Raw genomic sequence first — 19,397 nt, 5'->3', positions numbered from 1 at the left:
CCAAACCGAGCACGCGCAGAGGGCGGGGCGCTCCGGGCCTCCAGGTCTCGCAGGCCCCGCCTCCGGCCCGCCCCCTCGCGGCTGGGTTCGCTGTGGGGCGGAGATATTCGCCGCCAGGGCTTCCGTCCGGACGCTGTACTGCACCACACGAGGACGCACGGAAGGCGTCCCACTCGCTGGCCTGGCTCCGGGATGGCCCCCAAATTCCCAGACTCTGTGGAGAAGCTCCGCGCCGCCGGCAATGAGAGTTTCCGCAACGGCCAGTACGCCGAGGCCTCCGCGCTCTACGGCCGCGCGCTGCGGGTGCTGCAGGCACAAGGTACGACCCCGGCCCCGTTCTCACCCCGGGCCTGCTCCTCCAACCCCCGCAACCACCGCCCGGGCCTCGCGCTGCCGGCGGCCAGCGGTCCTGCGCGGCCCCTCCCCCAACCCTTCCAGCCCCTTCCGACTCTGGCATCCTACCAGAAACTTCCTCGGCCCTTTCTTTCCACCTGCTTGTTAACTGCCCTGTTGGCCCCTTCCTAAGTTATTTAGGCCTCGTTCTGAGCCCTAAGGATAGAGCTAAACCCTCCTCCCCCGCAGCGACTCATTTTTCAGTTAGTATTTGTTGAGTAGCTGTTACATACCTCCTGTGTAACAAGACACAAGAAGTCCCTTCTCTCAAGGACAGCGCATTCTTGTGGGGGCGGTGGGGAGGGCGTGAGTCTTAAGCGAGTTAGTAAGTAAACGAGACCTGTGGGATAATCAGGGTTAGGAAGAAGACAAATAGGGTGATGCGATAGTTGACTGGAGTGGGAGATCAACGGCAGCATCTCTGAACAAGTGATATTTAAGGTGATGTCTAAATGATGGGAAGCCAAGCGCACAAGGCTTTCGGTCTTGAAGGGAACTGCAATGAGAAAGTCCCCCCAGACGATATAAACATGGTGTGTTTCAGGGGTCAAAGCATAGTGAACCAGGGCAGGGAATAGGAGGACATGAGGTCAGTTAGGAAGGCAGACCCTTATTTATTGTGAAGGGGTTTTAAACCCTGCTGAGGAGTTTGGATTTCATACCAGACTGGAAGCTTGGCATGAAAGCTACTGGATGGGAAGCTACCGGAGAGTTGGAAACAGAAGAATAGCATGTGCTTACCAGTTCTCCCAGCGTCCAGCTTTCGGCAGCGTACCGCAGGCCTTTGCCCAAAGCCCCTTCTACAGAGTGAGTGAATCAGAAACCCTCACTGGTTAGAGCCTTGACTTTTGAAAGGAGCCTTGGATCCTGGTTTCTGTGTGTCACCGTTCAGTACCTATTTCCCTTTGCCGCCTTCCTTTTTTTTTCCTTTTCTTGGCTAGCATCTGTTGAACGCTTTACCATGTACTGGACATTTTAGACATGATCTACTTTGGTCTTTATTATGGCCCTGTGGATAAGACGCTTAGAAAGGAGGAGTCTAAGAGAGTTAAATTGGCTCCCTTTGGATTACACAGTGAGGACATGGAAGAGCCATGATTTCAATATGGATGTTTGATTTTGATGCTAAGTCCAAATTTTTAATCATTTTGCTAGACCTCTCCTTACATCCTCTCCAGATTTCATGCTTTTTTTTTTTTTTTTGTCTGCACTTTTTGCAGTTTCAAGTCACTCGTTTGCCCTCTTTTTTCTAGAAAACTCTCCTTTAGGCCCACTTCCTCATGTCAGCCTTACTTGATGAAGTTGCTGAGGAAGCTGAGGTACTGATGTTGCTGTCATTTTCATTCATCTCACCACAGCTGGTCTGGAAAAGCTTGTACGTTTGTATGGGTTAATTCTGGGTCCACAGGAAAACTAGCCTGGTATCTAGATTTAGCAAGGACCAGAGTTTGGTTCTGCTGCTGCCGCTACAGATTTTCTAGGTAATTTTGGGCAAGTCTCTTGATTTCTCTGATCAGTCTTCTTGATCATGAAGAGAACTCAGGGAACAGGCTAACACAATGAACCCTTCCAGCAAGTCTGTGAAGTGATGTCCTCATGTGGTAGGTGGGCACGCGTGATCAGAGCGATTGAGTGACTGTCAGGATGGCAGGGTTGATGCCCTTTCTGCCGCACCACTGCTGTTTCTGAGCAACCATACTGTGGTGACTCAAGATGGATTACAGGTTTTGGGTACTTATACTTAGCTCCTTAAGGGCAAGGATGTATTTTACTATTCTTTGTATTTTCCGCCTCTGGGCCTGGCAAAACAAGAGGGGAAAACACTTGTTATTGTTGGTATTGAATGAAAGATATCAAATATCAACATGGCAACAGGATACTTAGTGAAAAAAGCAAGTTGCAGAAGGATAGGCAGTATGATACCTCTTAGGAAATGCTTTAATAGACATAAAATGGTATCTTACCTGTTAACACACACACACATAAATGTAGACGAACATGCTTGAAAATGTTACATACCAACTTCAGGATTGTTCTGGCCCCTGGGAGTCTGGGGAGGCAGCACAGGGATAAGGATGGGGATGGCTGGAGTTTTAACTTATCAAAAAAAATTTTAAGGGCTGGGTGCCATGGCTCATGCCTATAATCCCAACACTTTGGGAGGCCAAAGTATGAGGATTTCTTGAGGCTGGGCATTCAAGACCACCCTGGGCAACAACACAGTGGAACTGTCTCTACAAAAAATTTAAAAATTTACTGGGCATGGTGGTACACACCTGTAGTCCTATCTGCTTGCGAGGCTGAGCTGGGAAGATTGCTTGAGCCCAAGAGTTCGAGGCTGCAGTGAGCTCTGATCACGCCACTACACTCCAGCCTGGGCAACAGAGTGAGACCATGTCTCTAAAAATTAAGTTGGGAACTAATATAACGTGCTAAATCTAGTGGTGGATTCTGAGGTAATGGTTTTCTGTATGTTTCAAAATTTTCAAAGAGAGCCTGTTTTCAATTCTTTTTAAAATTATGGCCCACACTAGTGGTCTGAAGTGGTTGAAAATTACCTTTAAAAATAAAAATCACTGTTGGTTGGGCACGGTGGCTCATGCCTGTAATCCCAATACTTCGGGAGGCTGAGGTGGGTGGATTGCTGATGTCAGGAGTTCAAGACCAGCTTGGCCAACATGGTGAAACCCTGTCTCTACCAGACATGGTGGTGGGCGCCTGTAACTCCAGCTCCTCAGGAGGCTGAGGCAGGAGAATCGCTTGAACCCAGGAGGCGGAGTTGCAGTGAGCGGAGATCACTCCACTGCACTCCGGCCTGGGTAACAGAGTGGGACTCTGTCTCAAAAATAAATAAATAAAGATCATTGTGGCCACAGTGAAGGACTTGAGCCTCTGCAATTCCTGAGGGTAAGGACTGCCTTTAGGAAAATGTCTAATAATTCTCCCCATGGGGTAGCTTAAGGCTTTTTCCTGATAAAAGTTCTCATACTCCCATCACACCCAGCTCAGTTATCATTTCCCTGATAAAGTCCTCTCTGGCTTGACGAGGTAAAACTAGTCTCATGTCTTTCATGGGTCTTTTGTGTCCCTACAACTTTTGGTCAATCCGTTTATCATGGCGTTTATCATCTTGTTCTCTTTCTTTCTTTTATTTCCTTCCTCTCCTTCCGTCTTTCTCTCTTTCTTTTCTTTCTTTCTTGGATTTAAATGCTTTTTATAATAAAATACACACCCATCCATCCACTTACCCACCCAAACCCAAGTAGTTACAGCATGGATTTCTTTGAGGCAGAAGCTAGTATTTCATGTATATCTTTTGTGTGTTATAAAGTTCAGTGCTGGAATGAGTGAATGAGGAGATACTTGGTTCCCTTTGAATGGCAGAAAGCTCAGTGTCCTTGCTGTCACATAAGAATGACAAACACGCCAGCCCAGCAGACCAACAAGCCTGATCAGGTTATAGTTATCTCTACTGCCTTAACACAAAGCCCAAAGAGCTCTGAGTATGAAATGTATCCTAGTGCCCTGAGGCACCCATTTCCCAGACTGATCATCTTCCCACTCTACCTGGGCAGGTTCTTCAGACCCAAAAGAAGAAAGTGTTCTCTACTCCAACCGAGCAGCGTGTCATTTGAAGGATGGAAACTGCAGAGACTGCATCAAAGATTGCACTTCGTAAGTGGCTGAGGGTAACTTTGGAATGTCTGAGCGTCTCAGAAGAGGAGGCTGGGTTAATCTGGCTTGTTTCTTCTTTGGAAGGATTCCATCAATTACATCTGGGACAGATATTAAGAAAGTGTCACTGAGTTTCACCAGGTTACTGAGAATGGGAATCTCTACTTGGTCCTTATGGCCCCTGACTTGTGTCTTTGAAGTCTTGGCTCCGCTGCCGCAACAGGAGTGGGATGGGCAGTTAGAAGTAGGCCTTAAAGTCTTTGTGAGATTTGAAACCTGGGGATGAGGTGGAGTTGCAGACCAGTAACTGGCTTGCCCAGGTGTTTTTCAGGGATAGGAGTACGTGAGGGGACGGGAGCAAAGGAAAGAAGGAGGAATAGAGGTTAATAGATGTCTCAGAAGAAGCAAGGAGAAAGGAAAAAAATGGTATTCATGAATGACCAGTTTTAGAGGACACTGAACAATGTTTCATACCTCTTTTTCTTCAAGCCAGTCTAATATTCTTTTATCATCATTAAACTCTCACATTTACCTGAAATGTGTTCTCAGATCTGTTGTCCTCTGACATTGCTTTAGATTCATGCCCTGGTGATAGCCAGGAGAGCAGGAGGGATGTGAGCATACTCACGGAGCCTGTATTGAATTAATTTGTACCAGGCCCTGTGCTAGATTTTTCTCTTTGAATGTTCACGACCAACCTGTGGGGTACATTTACCATGTGTCCCAGGCCAGAACTTAGTTGCTGAGGGTTGGGGCAATAAAGTGATTTATCTGGGTCACATAGTTAGCGGCAGAGGTGGAATTCAGACACCACCCCATCTGACTCCAAATCTTGTTTATTATTCCCACCAGACCACAACTGTAAAAACACATAGTAGCGTGAAAGCCATGAAGCATTTGTTCTTGATTTTGGGGCAGTTGAAACTATGAAAATTGATGCATGTGCATGCACATTTAACAAAATTCATGTTTCTCTCCCCTCTTTCCCCTCCTCACTTCAGTCTAAGTTGAAAAATCCCTGTTCTGAGGTTTGGCATTTTTAGCTGTGTCTCTCAGCCAGAAATTACTTCCTGTACGCTGAGTGCTCCAGATAACCCTGCCTGGAAGAAACTGTAGGGAAACCCTGGTGGCTTAGCAGCCAGCCAGTTGACATTTTTGCCTCCTATTCTAGAGCACTGGCGTTGGTTCCCTTCAGCATTAAGCCCCTGCTGCGGCGAGCATCTGCTTATGAGGCTCTGGAGAAGTACCCTATGGCCTATGTTGACTATAAGACTGTGCTGCAGATTGATAATAGTGTGACGTCAGCCCTAGAAGGCATCAACAGGTGAGCTCCATTCACAGCAGGTGGTCTCCACAGCAACTCCCTGTCCTTGATTGGCTGCCGGCCATTGCCTTGTCTGTCCTCTGAGGGGATCCCTTTGGCTACACTTAGATCTAATTCCCAATGGGCACGTAAGGGAAGGTGTGAAAGGAAAATCTGCTTTTGTATTTAGCAGGTTTTCAGGGAGTCCAAATTACTGAGATTGATTGATTGATTTTTGCCTACATGTGCCTCACAGCATCTATGTACACAGTAATATTTATTGTGTGCTGTTTAAGGTATTGTGCCAGGTTCAGTGGGGGATACCAAAATGAGAGAGATACAGACCCCACTTATCTTTAAAGCGCTAACTCTAATTGGAAGAATAAGACACAAGCCCAAGCAGCTACGACAAGCCTAAAAGGATATGGTCTGTGGACATGGTTCAGTATGTTGCACTGTGACCCCTCCAGGAGGTTCCCCAGGTGCAATTCCTTTTTGGTCTCTGAGCAGTAATTGGCTTTTATCTCATGGATATTGCCATTTGTATAACTGATCGTGTTTCCCCTCTGCATGTGCAGCTAGAAAGCCAAATGCTACACAAATAGCAAACCCTTAACAGGACTTCATGGTATGTATTTAGTGCTTTATTGCTGGCTTGACTTGTCTGCCAGCATTCTTTGTTTTCTCTTTGCCTCCTTTTTAATTTATCTGATTCCACAAAATCTACCAATTACTTGACAGACTTTGCTCTAGGACCTGGGCTGAAGACTGAGACATACCTGTTTCTGCCCTCATAGAGGTCCTGGTCTCAAGGAGGACACCAGTCAGTAATAGGCAAGCACAGTATATGATAAGCGCCATGGTAGGAGGCAGGACAGGGAGCTCTGAGGCCAGAAAGGAGCCACCTAGCTAGCTGAGAGGGAGAAGGGGAGGCCAGAGAGAACTTTTTAGAGGAGGTGAGCTAAGATTGAGAGATACGGGGTAGGGGGCCGGCCAGAAGACAGAGCAGCGTGTGCAAGGGTGAGCAAGCATGACAGATCACAGGAATTGTAAGAAGTTGGTTTCACGTGGTGCTGCAGGCAGGAGCTCAGCTTGGGACAGGTTGATGAGGCCAAGTCACACAAGACCCAGTGTTCAGGGGCTTGGACTTAATCCTGAGCAAGTGAGGCTTTATGAAAAGGTCTGTAGCAGTGGAGCAATATGAGCAGAGTTGTATTTTAGAGAAAAACTCTTTGCTGCCATATTGAGGGATGATATGAAGGGCAACAGGATGGAAGGGAGCCATGCGGCACTCCAGGGAGAGGGTGGAGAGAAAACAATGGGACCAGTCAGGGGACGTGTAGGAAGTATATCAACAAGCTTTAGTGGTTGCAGGGTAGCAAGAAGGGAGGAATAGAAGAAGACACTCAGATTGTTGACATTCAGTCAGAGGTGACTGTGGGACATGAGACTAGAGATGTAATTAAGATGGTTGGGTATTCACATGGAGCGAAGGAAGAAAATACAGGCCAGACATACGGATTTGAGGGTCATCAGCATAGAGGTGGATTAGGGCTGTGAGAGAAAAAGAACGTCACAGCAAGTGGGAAGAGGATGGAGCTTTGAGAAACTCCAGCATTTGAGGGACTTACAGAGGAACAGCAGCTGGAGAGGTGGAAGGAAACAGGGCAGTTATGTCCCAAGGGAAGAAGTATTACAAGAAGGATGGAGACATCATTAGTGTCAGGTGTTCCAAGGAGCGTACATTAAAGGTTTAGCAATGAAGTCACCGGTGGCTCTGATGGAAGCTGGTCAGTGGGATCGGGGGCCAGAGGGCAATGCTTTCAGAAAGTCAGGCTTGAAGGGAGGCTGGGGAGTGTAGCTGTGATAGCAAGGGGTGTCCAGTATGGTTTTATTAGGTGAGGAAAAAGTTAAAGGGACTTAAATGCTGATGGTTGGAGTTAGTAGGAGGGATGAAGATGTGGGAGAGGGAGGTGCTGCCTGGGTGTGGTCCCTGAAAGAGGTAAGATCAGAAGAATGAATGTAAATATATATAACATTTTAATGTTTACATATAACATTATATATAACATTGGAGATGGGATCCAGAGCCTAGGTGGATTAGTCCCATTGTCTCTTCTGTTGTGACAAAAGAGAAATAGGAAGGATTGGGCACCCAGGCAGGTAGGTTTGTATTTGGGGTGTGAGGAAATTTGCTCTAAAAAAGGGGAACGGCCAGGGAACAGGTTTGAGGAGAGTAGGTGTTTGAAATCACTTTCTTGGCCGCCAGGAAAACAGCCTAGCCCAAGACATCTTGGAATTTGTAGTGATATCAGTCTGTGGTTTTTATTCTTATAATACAGGAAACGTGGCTGTAGGAACAGAAAAAGTATACAGTTAGCTTTATTCATTAATTCAACACATAACTGATTGTGCCCTGGTGGTTGCCAGGTGATATACCAGGTGCTGGAGATCAGTTGACAGAATGAACTTGGTCGCTGGGTGGCATTTTAAGCTGAAATCTAAAGAATAAGTTGGAGTTAGCCGGGCCTGGAAGGTGGCAATCTTTTTCCAAAATGGAAATGATTGTTCTAGGTAGAGGAAAAAGCATGTGCAAAGTCTTGAACAGAAGGGAATTGGCTCACAGTGAAGGGGGACAGGAAAGGGTGGGGACCAGATCTCACAGGCCACATTAGCCTAGGGAATTGGGAACCCTGAGGAGTTGTAAGATTTGAGAATGACGTAAGCTTTGCATGTTTTAAAAAGCCTGAGCATTAAACAAATGTCAGGTGCTTGCATGGTTGTGTACTCGATTCATTGATAAAATATGAAATAAAATGTACGATTCTTTCTTGGAGAAAGTATAGTCTTTTTGGATCACGGTTTAAGTATCCTTAACAAGCAACAGATCCCCACTTTAAAGGTAACATAGTTTGACCAAGCTCAAGGAGTGTCATGGTGACTGATCTGAGATGGCGTTTATGGGTGGCAGACTTCTGTTCCTATATTGCAGCATGTTGGAGGAGCTAAAGAGGTAGTTCTGACCAGAGGGAGGGTGGCAGCTCTGGCTCTTCTGAAAAGGCCTACCTTCCATGGGTGTGTGAAAGGAGAAATATCTTCTCGACCCAGCTGGAAACCTCCCTGCAATCCTGCCTTCCTTTCCAGAATGACCAGAGCTCTCATGGACTCTCTTGGGCCCGAATGGCGCCTGAAGCTGCCCTCTATCCCTTTGGTGCCTGTTTCAGCCCAGAAGAGGTGGAATTCCTTGCCTTCGGAGAACCACAAAGAGAAGGCTAAAAGCAAATCCAAAGAAACCACAGCTACAAAGAACAGAGGTGAGCTGTGACACCCTGCCCAGAGTCTTGCAATCTCCTGGTATCTGTTTTCTCTAGATTAGTCCTGCAAAAATTGGCATTGTTTAGCTGAGTTATAAAAATAATCTTAGGAACAAAGTATAAAACAAAATAGAAGTCTTCATCTCTTAGAGATTGTTTTCTCAGCTGTATAGTGAGGGGGATGATAAAGTCTTCCTCACAACCATGAGGACTGAATGACGTAAGACACATAAAACCCCCAGCCTGGCCTTCATAGGCATGCAGTGGGAGTTCCCTTCTCTTTCCTCTGGTAGTACTTGGGATGTAGTACTTAGGATGTTTTTGGTTGCAAAAACAGAACGCTCAACATGGTAAAAATAGTATAGGGAATTTATTGGCTCATAAAACTGAAAAATCCAGAGAGAATTCAGGCAAGGTTTACTCCAGCAGCTCACTGTATTAACAGACTAACTCCATTTTTCTGTACTTATCTCAGCTTTCTTTTCTGTTGTGTGTCAGCTTTGTCTTTGGCAAGCTTCCCTCCTAGTAGCAAAATAGCTATAGCAGTTCCCTTCCTCACATTCATACCCCATGCCTCATGACCCAGAGAAAGAAAGTCTTTCTCTGATAGCTCACTAGGAAAAGATAGGATTTTTTTTTTCCCCAAAAAACTCTAGCTCACATATTTTCTCAATCGATTTCTCAATCTATTCTGGTCTTCATGGTCACAGGCCATTCCCTGAAGTACACACCATAACCGGGGGATGAGAATTTGTGAGTAGGTCACCCCTGAGGCACCTGCCCCACCTCCAGAGCTAGAGAGTGACCCTTCCCAGGAGCATGTACACTGTGTGAATCCCTGGAGAAGCATGAAGAAGAGAAAGATCCAGGTTGGGCAGCCAAAAACAGGAGACTCCTCACCTCAACTGTGTGAAAGGAAGAGGCCATTTGTCAGGCACTAGGAAGCTCTTTTAATGTTCCAGGGGAATGGTCCAGCCCAGCAAGCTAGAGATTCAGGCTAGAGGTGCAGAAGGGATCAGAGATGGAGCCCTGCCATGTGTAAGTGACCTTTAGGTATTGGGGGAGGACAAGTGTTACTCACCTTCTACAGGAGAACCCCTGTCTGGTCATGGGTCGCATTCACTCTGGTTTGTGGGAGCCTGGTAAATGTTCCCCACTCTTCTCTAGGATGAAAATGTGGGGTTCTAATGAACCTGATGGCATCAGTGCACCTGCCATTGATTTCATTCTTTCAATCAGTGCACCTGCCATTGATTTCATTCTTTCAGGGTCACTGAGCCATGTGTTCCCAGCCATGTGTATGCTAAGCAGTGTGACACAGAGAGGACAGGTAGTCTTGGCCCTCAGGGACCTCTCCGTCAAATGAGGGACTGAGACATGTCAAGTGTTTTAAAACACAAGGAAGAGGAACATGTGCTTTAGAGTCTTAGTGTTTGAGGATTTCAGGATAGAAACTGACTTAAGTGTGTGAAGGAGTCGGGGAAAGACTCAGAAGGGGTGGCAGTGGAGGTGGAGCCTTGAGCTGGACCTCGAAGAAGGAGGTCGTCAGCTGGGAAGGGAGGAAGAATCGTTGGCAGAGACAGTGGAGAGAGTTGGGGAATGAAAGTGCATGGGGGGAGCAGTGGAAATAAGGATGACTGCAGAGTGGTGTGTTGTAGGATGCCAGTGAAGCCGAAGCCCTACTTCGAGAGAAACCCTTGTGTTTGTGCACAGAGAGATGTACACAGGAATGTTCATAGAAGACTGTGATAGCAAAAAAACAACTGGAGATAACCCAGATCTCCATAAATGGGAGAATGGACAATTTAGCTGTGGTATTGCAGCAATGAAAATGAAGGAGCTACAGGTCTGTGCATCAACACAGATGAATCTCAGGAGTATAACGTTAAGGGGAAAAAGAAAAACCAAGTCATAAAATAATACACAGACTTACTTATTCTTCTGTATGAAGTTTGAAAACTTCTGTATGAAGTTTGAAAACAAAGCAAACCAAAACTGGTCTGTGGGTACTATTGTATACAGTTAAACGGTTTTAAAAGGTGGGAAAGAAGCACAGAATTGGGGATAAAAGTTTCCTCCAGCAGTGGATTGAATTGAGGAGGGTCCCTCAGGACTTCAAAGGTCCTAGTTATGTGGCTTTTCTTTAACTGGGTGATGAATTCATGGTATAAACCTATAATCTCACCCTGCTCATAAGTATTTAGTATTTTATAAACATAGTTCTAAAAAATTTAAAAAGCAGATGATATGGAGCCGAGGCTGGAATAATTAATTGGGGCCAAGCAGTGAAGGGCCTGAACACCAAGTTGAGCAGCTTGGATTTCACCTTGTTCTCTCTGCTTCCTCTCCTTGAAGGGTGGAGCAGAGCTGCATGTGTTAGATGAGGGAGGATACTCACAGGCTCAGCCCAAACCAGAGATGAGGAATAGTAGGCTCTTCTCCCTTTTTCCCATAGCCCAGAAACTATACCCTTTCTTTACCAGATGTGTATTTATTAATATTTATTTACTTCTTGTCCTGCTTTAAGTATATAGTGTGTTCTGTACTTTCTTACCTACTCTCAGATTTGACCCTGAAAATAGCCATCGGTGGAATTAGTATTGCCTCATTTTATTGGTGAGGAAATTGAGGTCCAAAAGTTCTGTAGGTCACACAAGATCTTCCGGCTACCAAGAGGCAGTGACAAGGCTAGAACCTGGGTTGCTTTTTATCATTTATATATTTTTATGTGCATGCAAAAATGTATTTATATCAGGAGTCCCCAACTTCTTAATGAAAAACTGTTGAATTGCCCAGAAGCTATTAATTGGGGGAAGTCATTAATCAGGAAGGATGATTTACAACAGTGGAGGAAATCGCTGGGAGAGAGGATTGTAAACCATTTGGAAGGGATGATGCTGAAGAGATCTCACTGATCTCAGTTGGGTGCTGCTCCATGGTTTTTTTCCTCTTCTGAATTTGTATCTAGTGCCTTCTGCTGGGGATGTGGAGAAAGCCAAAGTTCTGAAGGAAGAAGGCAATGAGCTTGTAAAGAAGGGAAACCATAAGAAAGCTATTGAGAAGTACAGTGAAAGCCTCTTGTGTAGTAACCTGGAATCTGCCACATACAGCAACAGGTATCTCCTACATAGCTGCTGGCCTGGGGCATTTCAGGACACTGGATGTTTTGTTCCATAGTCTTCTCTTGGACTGCAATGGGCCCCTCATCCCTAGCATTTAGTCAAGTATGTTATAGCTGAAAACATGCATCCATGTTGTGAGCTAGACATGACCAGTGGCATTCATTATCTCAAAAGGGTAGAAACTGAGGGGTGCCAAATGGTAGCCTGGGCTTTGTTGGCCCCGTCCCCAGAATTTTCATAAGCATATAATGTAAGTAAAAGCAGTGTGCTTGCTCTGCAACACATCCCTAACACAAGCCTCTTAGCCTCTCCACCCCACCACGCTGCTCCCTACCCTTCTCCAAGACCCTCCTGTTAGAAATTTTGGCACCATTTCTGTCTGAGAGCACTGGCCCAGAAGCCAAAGTGTGAGGTAACCATTGCCTGGCCTGAGAGTAAGAAGGATGGGTACAGTCTAGCCTGAAGGGTTAGACTTGGGGGCCTGTAGAAAGCCCTGCACCAGGAGCTGCCATCAGTGATCACTGACAGTGCCTAGGAGCCAGGGCACGGTCCCTTCACTGTGTAGGAGGGACTGTTCTGCAACAATGCTCGGAGGTATTACAGGTGGTCTTTCTGTTTTAGTGTTGAGAAAATTGAGGCTCAGAGAAGGAAGGGTTTTGCCTTCAACTCACCCAGCCAGTAAATGTTGGCACCAAAATTGGAATCTGACTTCAACAAGAGCTTCCTGTTACTTTTACTCTCAGAACGTTGAAACATTCAGCAAGAGACCATATCAAAACCAAATGCTTAGTATAAAACATTTATTATAAAATGTTATAAATCTGTTTATCCTTCCCTATCAGCATACATGTATCACTCTCTGATTCAAAAATCTTGGATCTAATGTAGACACATTGTTCTTTATTCCAAACTCTTGAGATAAAATGTGTTTTCCAGCCACGGTGGCTCAATGCCTGTAATCCCAACACTTTGGGAGGCTGAGGCGGGAGGATCACTTGAGGTCAGGAGTTCGAGACCAGCCTGGCCAACACGGCAAAACGCCATCTCTACTGAAAATACAAAAAATCAGCTGGGCGCCATGGCACATGCCTGTGATCCCAGCTACCTGGGAGGCTGAGGCAGGAGAATCACTTGAACCCAGGAGGCAGAGGTTACAGTGAGCCAAGATCGCGCCACTGCGCTCCAGCCTGGGTGACAGAGCGAGACTCAATTGTCACAAAAAAAAAAAAAAAAGAAGTGTTTTCCACTTCAGTGAGGTAATATGGTCTGAATTATGTAACACTCCAGCAGCATCTGGGGCAGCTTGCAGAAGTATTTCTGCCAGTGAAACTTGGAAATTCCATGTTCACATGGGGTGGAATAGAGAAACTAAGTAGCTTCATGTCAGTTCAGATCAGGTTTTGCTGCCCAATGAATTGGAAAGATAACTTGTAATTTTAAAGCTTATATTTTGGAATTTTGCACCTGTGGTTTTATGTGGTTTTATTGCTGATTGGACCAGAGGGGCCTCAATCTGCCAGGCTAATTTGAAAAAGAAGCCTGCAGCCTATTTGTTTCATATTTGTGCGGCATCTTCTAACTCCTCTATCTCTGGGCCCTCTTTCACCTTGCTTACCTTATGCTGCTAGACACCTCCATTAACTCATTTTTCTGGATCATTGCCACATTTGGAGCTGTGTTTTGTTTTGTTTAGATACCGTTCTTCATGCAGGTGTCTGTGCCACACTGTTTTAATTACTTTTGCTTTATAATATCTTATAAGGCTGGTCTTTTCTTCATTCTTCTTAATCAGAGCATTCCTAGTATTTGCCCATGTTTGTTCTTCTAGCTAAACTTTCAGATCATTTGGCAAATTCCAAAAAATGTCTTGTTGGACAGCTTTTGGTTGTGATTGCATTGAGTTTATAATCTAGAAGACTAATGACAAAACTGAGTTTTTAGGCGTTGTGGCTAACATTTTACCACATCCTGGAACGTCTTGAACATAGTCTAATGCTCCCCCTCATGTACGCCCATCTGAATGACACAGTGCCTAGGCTTTGGCTTACTTTGGCTGGCTCCCTTTGTGCAGGTGACATCTGAGTGCATAGCACCTACAACTTGCCAGCCCTGAAACAGCTCATAAGAATCTCATTTGTACTCACAGCAGTCCTTCAGCTTAGGTCATTGTCCTGTGTTACCTAATCAGGCTCAGAAAGATGAATTAATGACCACAAAGTTAAACAACTAATACTTGATGGCTGGGATTTAAGCCAGATCTTTGTGACTCCAAGGCTTATTTCCCTTTCACTCACTTGTGTTATTTCCCAACCCCTTTGTAATTAAAACCCTTCTGGCTGGATACAGAGTCAGCTCATTCACCAAAAGTCAAGGGTGTTTATTTTATTACCTGAAGTTACGCATTTTGATCATCTTAAATATAGTCTTGAGAAGTCGCACATGCCCCTAGTAATCACTACCTTTCTATTCTGAAGTCACAATACAGTGCATAATGCTTTCACTGTGGTTCCTCTACTTCCCAGTCACTTGGCCATTTCTTTAAATTGCCAAGCCCATGGGGAGGAAACTTTAGTTTCCTTAGAATTCCTCTATGTTCAGGCTGGGCATGGTGGCTCACGCCTGTAATCCCAGCACTTTGGGAGGCCGAGGTGGGCAGATCACTTGAGATCAGGAGTTTGAGACCAGCCTGGCCAACATGCTGAAACCCCATCTCTACCAAAAAATACAAAAGTTAGCTGGGCATGGTGGTGCGTACCTGTAATCCCAGCTGCTCTGGAGGCTGAAGTGGGAGAATCGCTTGAACCCAGGAGGCGGAGGTTGCAGTGAGCTGTGATCATGCCACTGCACTCCAGCCTGGGGACAGAGCGAGACCCTGTCTCCAAAAAAAAAAGGAATTCCTCTGTGTTCAAAGTTCAAAACAGGGGCTACTATTCTAAAACTTGGTGGTTTACAACAACCATTTTACTTTGCTTGTAATTTATGAGTCAGGAATTAGGGAAGGGCAGTTCTCATTTGGGGTCTTTCATGCAGGGTCAGCAAGATGGTAGCTGGGGCTGGAATCCTCTAAAGCCTTCTTCCTTGATTGTCTGGCAGCCGGGCTACCTGACTCAAATGGCTGGGCGATGGAACTGCTAGAGCAAGCTGGCACCTCTTTCCACTTTCTTAGCAGCCTTTTCATGTGTGCTGGCATGAGCTTCCTGAGAGCATGGTGGCCTCAGAGTAGGTGGCTTCTTCCCTGTCAGTTCAAGGCTCCAAGAGCGAGTGTTTCCAGAGACCAAGGTGGAAGCTGCAAGGCCTATTATGACCTAACCTTGGAAGTCACATCGTGTCCCTTCCTCTATCCTCTGTTGGTCAGAGCAGTCACAGAGCCTGTCTGAATTCAAAGAGAGAGAGCAGACACCCCTCCGCCTCTCAGTGGGAGGAGTGCCAAAGAATTTGTGCCTGTCTTTTAAGTTGTTACAAGAAGGTTTTTCTCTCTGTTAATTTATAAATTCCATGCAATATCAAAGGACTAGTCGAATTTTCTTCTTTAAATTCATGGTAAGTTTGTTAGAAAAAAAATGAGAACACTAACATGAGAGAATCTGGTGTATGATAAAGTCTGGGGCAAAGAGAGATTATTTAATAAGAGGTGTTGGGTTAGCCAGGTTAGAGTTAAACATGAATCCTACCTTCTTATTTTAAAGTAAATTCTAAGTAGATCACAGTTTGGAATGTAAAAAGCGAAACCATTAAGTTAGAGAAGAACACATGGATTAACTGTCTTGCAGTGGGGAAGGCATTCTTATGTGAAGGGAAAAAAATGTTACAGAAGTTGTTAAAGGAAAAGTTAAGAGAAGTTTGATTTCATAAGATTAAAAACCCTTATGTAAAGATGTTCAGCTTTACCCACAACTAAGCAACTAAGACAGTGAGATACTGTTTCCATATTGGCAAACATTAAAATTTAAGACCCAAAGTTGGTACAGTTGTAGGAAAATAGGCTCTGTCAATAACTATTCAGCTTTTTTGGAAAGCATTTTGGCAGTAACAAGCAGATTTCCTTTTTTTTTTTTAAGAGATGGGGTCTCCCTATGTTGCCCAGGCTGGTCTCGACCTCCTGGGCTCAAGTGATCTTCGCACCTTGGCCTCCCAAAGTGCTGGGATTATAAGCATGAGCCACCGCACCTGGCCAATCAGGTTTTAAAATGCATGTATCTTTGGATACAGCAGTCCCTTGCACAAGGATGTTCATCATGGCATCATTTATTTACAAACTGGAAACAATGAAAAATACCTCTCAATAGGAAATTGGTGAAACAAATTATGCTACATCCAACTTAGTGAATACCTGCACCCACTGAAAACAGTGAGGTGGAACAGATGAACTTATGTAATGAGCGCCCAGACATCTGACTGTTTTGTTTTCAGTGACTGTGTTTGGAGAGAAGGACTAGATCTGAATGAGGAAGATATACATACACATGCACTTTTTTTAACCCACAGATGCAGAATATATTGTTGTATGGATGCACATGACTTTTTTTCCAACATTTTATGATGAAAATGTTCAAAATATAGGAAAGTTGAAAGATTTGTACATGAACACCCATATACCTACCATCTAAATTCTCCAATTAGTATTGTTACATTGCCTAATCACTGTTTAGCCATCTGTTGGTCTATATTATTGTCTTTGATGCACTTCAAAGTAAATTGCAAACATCTTTACATTTCACCCCATGTCAGCATTATATATTAGAGTTCAGTCATTGTTTTTTGGTTTTTTTTTTTCCTTAAAGTAGATAATTTTTTAATCTGTCAAGGGAAAGGTTTCAGGAAACCTTTTCTTTGCTTGAAAGAGCTCAGTATAGGAGAGTGCAGTACAGCATGAAATAATTAGATGAGATCAAGATCTGGAGTCCCGTGAACAAACCCCCTGCCTATTTGAATCCTGGGTCTGCCCCTCAGTACTGGCGGTACCTGGCCCAAGTTTGTTTACCCTTCTGAGCCAGCACGTTTCATCTGTGAAAAAGGCTAGGATTGTTGTGAGGATTTAAGAAGACATAAAGTAGCCAGCACAGAGTAGGTGTTCAGCAAATTGGAGATCACTTCTCAAACTACTCCACAGCATGTGGGTGGCCCATAAGAAGTGACTGAAACCTCCAAAATGGTCTTTCCCCTTCAGAGCGCTCTGCTATTTGGTCCTAAAGCAGTACACAGAAGCAGTGAAGGACTGCACAGAAGCCCTCAAGCTGGATGGAAAGAACGTGAAGGCATTCTACAGACGGGCTCAAGCCCACAAAGCACTCAAGGTAAAAAAAAAAAAATCCTGGCTAAAAGGTCCCAACATAGCTACAGAGATTTATGCTAGTGCCACCATTTATAGGGTGTAGCCAAGCTGAGGCAATATCTGCAGCTTTTACTTTTCATCCTGAGCCCAGGATAACTTGGAGCAGGCCTGTGGGCTGGGGTTTGCAAACACTTTGCTGCCTCAGCAGCTATCCCGACCCCAGTCCAGGAACCTTCCCCACACTCCTGTCTTTTCTTCTATTAGGACTATAAATCCAGCTTTGCAGACATCAGCAACCTCCTACAGATTGAGCCTAGGAATGGTCCTGCACAGAAGTTGTGGCAGGAAGTGAAGCAGAACCTACACTAAAATCCCAACAGGGCAGCCGGAACCCCTGCCTGACCTTACCCAGAGAAGCCACGGGCCACCTGCTCTGTGCCCACTCCTGAAACCCAGCATGCCCCAAGTGAGCTCTGAAGCCCCCTCCTCAGCCCTTTGATGGCCTTCCACCCTGTAAGAGGCGTTGCTTGTTCAAATTAAGCTCAGTGTAGTCAAACACAGACATGGTGGTTGCGCCAGAAAGGTCCCCACTAGGGCTAAGCGTGAAGCTGAAGCCCTGTCTCCATTCCCCCAACCCAGCTAGCTGACCACACCAACAGATCCTCATCAGCAAAGCAGTTGGCTTTGTCCTGCCCAAGTGTGCTGCAGACTGAGTGCTGCCCTTGTGGCTTCCCCAGACCCCACCTCACTGCAGTTCATCTGAACAACCTGAGCTCCCGGGCAGGGGTGGAAGGAGGGGGATAAACCTAAGGCCCTGATCCAAAGCAGCCTGTTGAGCTGGTTCTCCAGGGCTGCAGTCTCTCCAGGTGTACAGCTGCTGTCCCTGCCCTGCCCTGTCCTGTCCTTTCCTTGCACAGTCTCCTGTATCTGAGCCCCAGTGCCTTCTGTTCAGGCCCTGCTTTGGTGGGAAGGCGGAGCCCTGACCCTTGGACAGCTGTCCTTGACTCTGTGCTGCTGCCTTCCGCAGAGAGGCACCTAGGCTGATGAAAGGGCCCAGTGATTGTGGCCGCTCCTCCTCGAGGTAGGAGTGGGAGAGAGGCCTCCTTGGTCAGTGTCCTGCTTTCTGGGCAGGGACTTGGCTTTTTGTTCCAACAGTGGCCTTCTCCGGGCTTCATAGTTCTTTGTAATATGTTGAAGTTAATTTGAACTGACTGATTTTGTTGAATTGTGTGTTTAAGCTGTTGCATTAAAAGGCTTTCTTCTACATCAGTGTCTGCTGTGCTTTCATTTATGCCTTTTCAGCTTTGCACCTGGAACTTTGTAGTAATAATAAAAGCTTATTGCTTACTGGGCATTCAGTCATTTGCTGAACAAATTTATTGACATGTCTGCATGGGCCAGGCACTGTGAATAGTGCTAGGGAGACAGCAGTGAACAGACACAGCCCCTGCTCTCAGAGGGCTGGTAATCCAGTGGGAAGCCAAGAAGTTACCACACATGTAAAATTGCAGCTTGCCTGAGTGTCGTGAAGTAGTCGTCAGTGATTTCCCTGCCCAAAAGGGGAAATTTGATGCAGTGGAGGTAAGGGGGTTCCTGAGTAAGTAAAGCTGGAATTGAGTTCCAAACAGGGAGGTTAACTAGTGAAGAGGGGAGGGAAAGCACCGTGGACAGAATGGCATGTGTAAGGCCCTCATTGGGAGCACGGCCAGTGAGTACAGGGACTTAAAAGGGCCGATGAAATTCACAAAACATGGTATGGGGTGAGGCTGGAGAGTGCTTTACGATCTAGCTAGCATCAAGGGCTGCCTCCCTTTCCTGGGCTGGTTTTCACCTTATGGAAGTGGAGTTTTAGGATTCCACAGAGCAGAGCAGACAAAGGGGTCTGATCATCCCTTGGCTCCCACCACACAGTGCTAAGCAGCATTCGGTGTTAAGCACACCACCTCTGAGCTCTCTTGATGAGTCTTGTCTGAGCCATCAGACACCCAGGCTGAAGCAGAATTAGACAAACCCCATCGGCACAGTCAAGGGACAGTTTCAGAGTGGGGCACTGTACCCCTTTATTGCCTCATAAGCAGGCAGGACTGATGTGAGGTAGGTTTCATGACATCCAGTCACAACTGATTTATATCATCCTGAGCTCTAGAAGGCAAGCAACTTGATTTGCTAGTAAAGACACAGAGGGTAGGGCCGGCACAACCCAAAGAGGCTACTCGTTTTGTACTTCAGAAATTTCTGATGAATACAACGTGATAAGCTTCCTCATGCCCATCACTCATCTTTGAAAGTTAACATCATTCAGCCTTTTCCAGAGAGGC

General features: G+C 45.6%; 1 protein-coding gene across 1 annotated transcript; it reads left to right on the top strand.

Annotated features, from left to right (window-relative positions):
- On the top strand, window positions 1-18,437 carry TOMM34 (translocase of outer mitochondrial membrane 34). The gene is made up of 7 exons (XM_010384257.2): window positions 1-319; window positions 3,969-4,068; window positions 5,240-5,392; window positions 8,516-8,685; window positions 11,654-11,801; window positions 16,975-17,101; window positions 17,344-18,437. Exons 1-7 carry the CDS (start codon window positions 193-195, stop codon window positions 17,446-17,448), a joined length of 930 nt encoding a protein of 309 aa, XP_010382559.1. The 5' UTR covers window positions 1-192; the 3' UTR covers window positions 17,449-18,437.
- The last annotated feature ends 960 nt before the right edge of the window (window positions 18,438-19,397 follow it).

Source organism: Rhinopithecus roxellana, chromosome 13 (assembly GCF_007565055.1).
Source record: "Rhinopithecus roxellana isolate Shanxi Qingling chromosome 13, ASM756505v1, whole genome shotgun sequence".
NCBI lineage: Eukaryota > Metazoa > Chordata > Mammalia > Primates > Cercopithecidae > Rhinopithecus > Rhinopithecus roxellana.
This window is presented reverse-complemented; position numbering and strand designations above follow the sequence as displayed.